Genomic DNA, 8682 nt, shown 5'->3' on the forward strand with positions numbered 1-8682 from the left:
GGCCAATGCGACATCTTCTTTTGTTGGTTGCCCAGCCACGTTGGCATTTCTGGGAACACAATGGCTGATCTTGTTGCCAAGGCGGCACTCAACAAATCTGTGACACCACTTCTTATTCCATATTCTGATTATAAAGCTGGCATTAGAACTTACATCCGTGATCTGATGCAGAAGAAGTGGGACACCCAAGTAGGTATTAATAAATTACATGAAATAAAACCCTACATTGGTTATACCTACTTGGGTTGTCAGTCCAGATTTGAGGAGGTCATTATGCGACGATGTCGCATTGGCCATACGCGTTATACTCACAAATACCTATTGAAAGGTGAGGATCCTCCGTTTTGTATCCCTTGTGATGAGAGAACCACGGTCAAGCATGTCCTGCTTGACTGTGTTGAATTCTCCATCATAAGGGATAAATATTTCAATGTAAAAACAATGAAGGATCTTTTTACAAATGTTAATTATCATTTAATTATTGGCTTTTTAAAAGAAATTGATTTAATGAATGAATTTTGATTAATATGTTCTGTACATAGATGTATTTTAATTATTGGTAGATTTGATTAGTAACTTAGATTGTGAGTGGCAGTGCCCTCAAAGGGGGTTGAAGTAGCGTAAAATTATTGTCCTCCTGAGAGGGTACGTAAGTCCCAAAACATTCAAAGTAAATTTCAACTTACTACTCTTTTAATCGTAGAATATATGTTCGTTTAATTTATGGCTAGATTATCTAACATTGCTAATAGCTGAGGGGATGGTGTAAATCCAGCTAGGGTCCATGCAGGAAGCCAATGTACTGTAAGTCCCCATGGTCCCTAGTATGGTGATCTGCCTTCAGTTGTTGGCAATGTATAGCCGGTTTTTACCTTGTATTGTCCTATAGTTCGACTGGTTTAGATTTGATTGCTAGTTTTAAATTCGAATCTGTGATAATCTAGTTATTTTACTGTCCTTCGTTGACAGGTTTTTTATAGTTTGCCCTTGCTTATTATGCATAAAATTAATTGTTCTCGTCACGATATGGCTGAAATATTGCCGATGTGACGTTAAATTTTAACTCACTCACTCACTCTTTCAAGGTGAAGCGAAAAGAGGCGTTTTATACAATTAATAAATACGTGAAAATACACTATTGGTGTGTCTATTAACAAGTTGAAAAATGCTGTTCGTCGATGGACGTCCAAAGCTCATTCCAAGCAGGTGGGGTACATATCAAAATTTTTAGGGTTGATAAATTAAATAGTTTTCAGACAAATCAGGTCAGACGTGAACTGTTACACTGTTTTCAGACAATGTGTACATGTCACTCAGGTTTTGGAAGAAATACCTTGGAACTGAACATGATTCAATTCCTATAAGTCCCTTTGGTGTTTAGCAAAATTAAGTGTGAAGAGTATATGAACGGATCCCTGAAAATCAGTGATGACACAAGGTGTTCGAGAAAATAATTAACACGTCCTTTTAAGAGACTTAAGGCTATGTCGAAATATTGCAGCACTCACCGATACAATATCTGGCCATAACAAAACCTGCAAAACCCAATCATAAGCATGATTTCACAAATGGCAGTGTACCCGGTATATCTTGCCTCACCGGTGAAACCTGTTTAACTTGTTAAAGTTCTGCAAAACACGATGTTCCTTAAATAACAAATGCTTCTTGTTTGATAACTACCATTGTGAAACAGTTACTAGTATTCGACGTCATCATAGATGTTGGTATCTAATCGCCACATATGCCATTCTTAACTGAAAGTTAATGCTTAAAACTATAAATACTCAGCTTACTATTTCTTAGAAACCAGGAACATCCCTTAACGTCACTGACCGTATGAAGGTTTGACTAGTTGTAGTTTCATGTATGGGTCAGCTCGCTTGTCGTACAGTCGAAAGCTGGAAACGACTGCAGTATCTGATTATGATCGGAAACATTCAAAATATCTCTCAACTATGACTCTCAATTAGGCAAATTAATCATTTGTATTATTGTATCAGGTTCATTTAATCAGGAAAACCAAACTGATTTCATAACATGGCATCATGTATCAAGCAGTCAAATATTAAAGAAAAAATGAATATCTTACTCTTAGCGGGTTAGGCGGCTGACTCTATGAGCTGGCGATTAGGGTGTGGGTTCGAATCCCGGATGGGACTCAACCCAACAAAGGACTAGAATCTGTACTTTACTAAGGAAGTGTAATACCAAATATAACATAATATATGTTACAATATCTTACTTATAAAGCATTATATAAAGACACACTGTTGCCGATGCTACTTCAGTTGTAATCTCATTCCCTCGTAGGATGACAGAATATAATCATGGCATTGTATGCGTTTCCACTTTCTCATCAGTGTAGAAATTTCGACACCAAAAAACTTTGACCTAACTATCGTACCGACAAGCAGTATGGGAAATTTAATAGAAATATATATGTTGCTCTTATGAGAGTGGATGTTTAGATGTATCAATGGGTATGTGTAAAGCATATGTCCATAATTAGACATCTACTAAAGCGTTTATTTCACAGTGCTCCAGTGTATCTGATTGGTTTGAACTGTGCATTAAGAGCTGGGGATGAACACAGAAATCTAAGAGTGGGACCGAATTCACAGTTATTCCTGACCGATACCGAAGATGGGTGTAAAACTCTTAGGTACACAGAGGATGTTTCCAAAACAAACAGAAGAGGAATAACACACAGGCGCATGGAAAAGAAATCAATAAGCATATCCGTCAACAGAGAGCGACCTGAGAGATGCCTAATTCGTCTCTACCAAAAGAACATGTCACTTCGGTGAGTAATAAATAGTATTACTATGATTATATTACATGTGAATATTTTAGTTTGATTTGATAATGTTGTTTAAAAATACTTGATTTTGGTCTCGCTCGCTGCTTAGACCTGATTGGTTATCAACGTATGTTAAACCCAATCTCACTCTCACTGATATTTTGTATACACAAGAAGGCATGACATGTGCGACTGTCAGAAATAATTTATTCTATTTTTGTCTTGGTATATAATATTGGAATTACTGTCACAATGTAGTGGCATTATTGTAAATTATCATTGAATGGGCAAGATGATATCTATTTCTCTTTTAGGCCTAGAGATGGCAAGTCTTCTGCTTTCTACCTCCGACAAAAAAGGTTTGTGAAAGATAACGCGTGGTTTGCTGACTGTCCTATTGGTAAACATCCTTTGAGAGGAACAGTCGGGCGAATATGCAAACTTGCTGGGTTTGCAGGATTCTACTCCAACCACTCTCTGAGAGCAACAACAGCTACACGTCTCTACGACGCCGGTGTAGACGAACAGCTTATTGCAGAGAGGACGGGGCATAAATCTGTAGCCATTAGGAGTTACAAGGTGTGTTAACAGTTATTCTTTATCATAAACTTGCCCCCAAAAGACGTTTTACATCAATAGGTTTTTGGGCGAACTATAATGTAACTACTTTAAATATAATTTGTCGGCACAAATGTTCCACATTTCAATTTTTGGGCCACGTCCTTGTGCATATCGATTTATATACAGCAATTCGTCTGCCTAAGATTATTTTATTCAAACTGTCACCTTAACTTCAGATAGCAGGCTTTGCCTATATTATATTTACCAGAAGGTCCTTAATATAAGATCATGATATGCTTCTGTGAATAATGTTCACGTTTTCCTAACGCAGAGAACATCATCTGAGATGGAGGCCCGGGTTGATGACATAATACAGAGGAAACGCCCATGTGTCACAGCTGCAGCTACAGCCACATCAACGACATCGTCGCCCACGTTCTCGGTCTCCGCCCCTCCATCCGCCACTGAACATGCCACTGAACATGCCACTGTAGTCCAAGATGAAACTTCTTCCCCGCGAGATCTTCAACTAGGTTTGAAAGATGGTGTGACTCTGTCTCTTCAATTTTGAATTGAAATATAATGTTATTTGTGTTCTTATTGATATGTGTTATTTTTCCAAACCACTGTCATAATGTTTGCGTTTAACAACCAATTGAATGAGGAATTGTTGAAAACGGTTAGATCCCATTTTCAACCAACCAAAAGCTGGTTACTTGATGACGTCATGCTGTCTCCATCTGCTGTATTTCTGCGATCAGTTTTGGTAACATGAGAACGTTGCATACTATGGAACAGAGACAGCTCGGCTTACTATGAGAGCGTACACATGACTATGGGAGAGTAGACTTTAGTTACAAACTATGGGAACCTTTCCCTTAGTTTGTTTAACTAATAGCTTTTGCAGTTAACATGAAAATTTACCCTTTTGCGACTAACATCCACATAACTTAGTTTTAAAAGCGGATAGTGTTATGGTAAATGGTTACGTGCTCATGGAGGCCTGCATATGTCAAGAATTCGATGTGTAAACCTTTGACCGTAGGTCTCCAAATCTCCGATATTCTCAATATGTCCCTATGCTTTGAACACTATACCAGTGTTACTGGGTGCAACCAGTGTCGTGAACGAGCGAGACCTGCATCCATTCAGCTGAAATGGTGTTTAAAGCAGATACACCAGGTATGGTACGGGCTGTAAATGTTGCCGGTTTTAATATCTGTCGGAGATGTGTGGTTCCAATCCATCGATCTTGACTTGGAGTCGTTACAGGTAGGCGGCCACATCGGGGGCGGTCGATAACTTGATAGTTTTTCTATAAATGTACCCATAAGTGATGTCTCTATGGACGGTGAATAGACAACTAACGTTACATGGCGGCGTAACAGACTGAAGCATACTTATAACTTATAACCGTCTGTCGTTTATCCCGAGTTATGGCAACTCTTCTTCCAGAATGAGGAATAGATGTGTCTTACTTACTCCCCTACTTCCTAAGACTTGATTGTTTTTCTGTAAATGTACCCATAAGTGATGTCTCTATAGACGGTGAATAGACAACTAACGTTACACGGCGGCGTAACAAACTGAAGCATACTTATAACTTATAACCGTATGTCGTTCATCCCGAGGGTTGGCAACTCTTCTTCCAGAATGAGGAATAGATGTGTCTTCCTTACTCCCCCACTTCCTAAGACTGCATTGAGTGGAAATGATAAGCTCCTTGCTCTCTGGCCTTTGCAAGTAAACGCTGCTGACCACGTTTCTGGAATATGTTAATATGCTTTTTGTAAATGTCGTATATTCCAGCATTGCAAGACACCCTGATTCAAATCCATGCATTCATACACAAGATTACAAATGACAAAACTCCACGTGACAATAACCTTTGCCTCTGAGTTTATTAACTCAACCAAGTCGGAAAGAGAGACGGTAGGTCAAGCCATCTATGTTACTTCATTTTTTACCAAAATATTACTTATTGGATTTCGAATTTTCATTGCTTGTTTGAGCGCTGAGACTGGTAGATTCCACCTTATAGATGAACTGACTGGAGTCTTGGTCTGTATTCATGACCATTCACCCAATCGACCCACATCACATACCTTAGACAAAATTATGAAACGAGTGCAAATTTTGCCGAGAACTGAATCAAACGAAAACTGGTTCTATTCTGGCCACAAGTCATGAAATACGCTGTTCTGATCAGCATGGGTTTCTTTATTCCTACGATGTGTCACCTTTAGTGAAATGGAGGCTTTCTCCCGATCGATTAATTACATTATCAGTTCTTTAATGGACACAAACTACTCTGCTGATGTAAATTCCTGCATTGAGGAAGAAGATAATATTGTTTTTCGACACATCAACATATTTGCAGCAACAGTTGCAATTCTCTTGTCACGGTGCGTTACTAACGATTACGTCGGCGACGCAAAAGTAACGCCCCACCCACAAGGAACTGACTTTAAAGTGTCAAGAATTATTGCACGCATTAAAGAGTACATCACAAGAAGTAAACGAATAATCACCAGATCGATTGCTTTCAGTCGCGGACAGAAAGATAAATCAACTTGCGCCTTGTGCCTATAAATAATATTATCACAAGACAATAACCAAACAACTAAAGAATAAAATGGCTTTACGATATTAATCATAAGTCCTTATACACAGCTGACTCTATGTAACACACAGTAGGCACTACCAAACGGCCACGACAATAGTCCACATAAATGAATAGATACTAGATCAAATCACGTGTTACGGAATCACCTCTGTATGCACAAATGGATAGTGATTCCGTTCTTTGAGCTTCATCGGGGTTGTCAATGAATTCAAGTTTGGGATAATCTTGCGAAATATATTCTTCAGCATCAAACTTGTTTAGGGGAGGTGAGACAATGCACGTCGGAGATGGAATCCGTTCGGCATCTTCCCAATGCTATTTCACAGTCTTTAATCCGATAATAGATCATAGTATTTTAACTAACATAAGTAATATCAGTACCATGCAGCGTTTTTGGTAATAGATACTATAAAGGACACACGAAACCAGGGTGCGGTCTTTCCTGATCAATAGGGACCTTGTCACTGTTGCATAGATGTAGAAGATGCAAGTCTTTTTTGTATTGACTGACAATATAACTAGTGCCATACCACGCAAAATGGCACCAAAGCCTCACTGAGTGTAAATTTATTTCTAAATATTTAAACACAAACATATATTATTCTAAACATCTTTTTCACATCAGTCTTGGAGAGGACAAATAACAGCCTGAAGATAATAATGATGTTCAGTCGTCCCCAAGGTAGCACGTAATTAGTTGTTGTGATCATACGTATAGGTGTATGATATAGGTGCTGATACACTAATTAGGATGTGCTGTCAGTAATGAACGACCATCTTGTATCACCACCATAACATGGTCATCCAGAAGCACATGCTGATTGATAATACAGTCGGGTGCGAAAAACGGATGCATGATTTTGTTTCGATTTCTAATTACTATAGAATTATTTTTTTCGCTTTTTATACGTACACTATTCTTCAAATACATTTCTTTTGTTCTTTGGTATGTCCAGTTATATGTGCACGAGCTGACCGTCTGGCAACAAACACACACATATACAAAAACACATATATTTTAGATGTATAGGTGTGTTAATATGCACTACAGAAATGCCTTGGTTTCCTGAAAGCTGGAACCAATCCGTTTAGTGGGTAATTGGGGAATCCAGTGGGTTTCCATTCACTGAAACTGAGTAACTGAGTTTCCAACAAGATTCCATTTTGGATTCTGTGATTTTTGCATTTCTGTAAATGGAAACCAACAAGAAACTAAGGTTATAGGTTTCTTGTTGGTTTCCATTCCTAGAAGTTGCAATTGAAGATTCAATTAAATAGAAACCAACATATAACAAGAAAATATAGTTTCATGTTGGTTTCCTGTGCACTGTTTTGAACTAAGTAACTTACAATTTGCAAATTTTTGGTATGAAGTTGACCATCCTGGCATCCAGTTGGTATCCATTCATTGAAACTGGGTAACCCAGTTTCCTAATATAATCCATAATGGATACTGTAAACTTATAGTTCCGGAAATGGAAACCAACAAGAAACTATGGTCATGTGTATACTGTTGGTTTCCATTTATGAAACTTAGTTTTGAAGATTAACTGCTTTCATATTATATTACATTATCAGTAATTGTGTAGAAGTATTATGAGGTCTGAAAATTCAAAATGAATATGCCTTGGGAAGGAATATCAAATTTACATTTCAAAAAGTACATAATTTGTAAGATTGCTTAGATGAACAAGAAGAAAGGTTACCCCAAGTAGTTGTTGCCGCATCATTCGGTGGATAATAGCGGTATAATTGTATAATGTGTCTTCAAACTGATGATTCAAAAACAAAAGACACTTTTCATTTCTTCGCATTCTTTTTTATTCAGTATCAACTCATACATGTGATAGGCAGATAAATTAATCAGTATCATATGTCCGCTACCGTACACACAAACTTCACAATAATCATACTAAACATACAAATGGTGGGGTAAGGGAACAATAACTATTAATGGCCTTTGTCCAGCACCAGGCAAACTTAGTTTGGATTGGGATAAATGAGGCAGGTTCAGGGGTCAGTTGTCTGCTTTGCCAAACTGAGGATGAGGCACTTTCTTTATCTGAAAGGAAATAATAAAACAATGAAAAATATATGCAAGAATAACATTTTGAAAGGTGAATTGACTCAGCATTTAAAAAGGTACATTGGTCAAACTTTTTATTTACCTGTTTTTGATGAACCAAGATGTTGATGTTGATGTTTTGAGAGAGAGAGAGAGAGAGAGAGAGAGAGAGAGAGAGAGAGAGAGAGAGAGAGAGAGAGAGAGAGACATACTACTCTTGCTTTTTATAGTTTGGCAATTCAAACTGAGGGTGAAGTTATTTTGTATAACATCTTACAACGGAACATTTTTAGCCAAACAATCCTTTCACAGCGTAAGTAGTCCGAAATAATTTCAGTCTTTCTATAAACTCCCAGCCCCGCCGACCATATTTCGTACCAGAAAAACAGATGGTGGGTCCCATTCCATTCAAGGACCCCCCGAGACTGACGTTTCTTCTGACTTGTGATCCATGCGCCATGCACGTGACTACACGTTACCATTTTGTATAAGGGCCTATTATTTCTGTCTGATAACGCCATTTTTAGTCACTGTTATGCCTTTGTGATTGTGAACCAGCTCCGGTGTATTTCAATATAATTTGTTGACTGTTCATTGATCTTGAGTGATTTTCGCTGATTTTGTACGTCC

General features: G+C 38.0%; 1 protein-coding gene across 1 annotated transcript; it reads left to right on the forward strand.

The window, feature by feature from the left end:
* The first annotated feature begins 1165 nt into the window (after positions 1–1165).
* Positions 1166–3932, forward strand: LOC124283129. The gene is made up of 3 exons (XM_046719159.1): positions 1166–1206; positions 3115–3379; positions 3693–3932. Exons 1-3 carry the CDS (start codon positions 1166–1168, stop codon positions 3930–3932), a joined length of 546 nt encoding a protein of 181 aa, XP_046575115.1.
* The last annotated feature ends 4750 nt before the right edge of the window (positions 3933–8682 follow it).

The sequence above is a fragment of the Haliotis rubra genome, unplaced genomic scaffold (genome assembly GCF_003918875.1).
Source record: "Haliotis rubra isolate DU_JTF1 unplaced genomic scaffold, ASM391887v1 Scf31, whole genome shotgun sequence".
Classification (NCBI taxonomy): Eukaryota; Metazoa; Mollusca; class Gastropoda; order Lepetellida; family Haliotidae; genus Haliotis; species Haliotis rubra.

Coding starts and splice junctions, on each gene's coding strand:
- LOC124283129 (XM_046719159.1), top strand. CDS start 1,166: ATGCTGTTCGTCGATGGACGTCCAAAGCTCATTCCAAGCAG. Junction 1,207..3,114: donor CCAAAGCTCATTCCAAGCAG/GTGGGGTACATA, acceptor TTTCTCTTTTAG/GCCTAGAGATGGCAAGTCTT. Junction 3,380..3,692: donor TAGCCATTAGGAGTTACAAG/GTGTGTTAACAG, acceptor TTCCTAACGCAG/AGAACATCATCTGAGATGGA.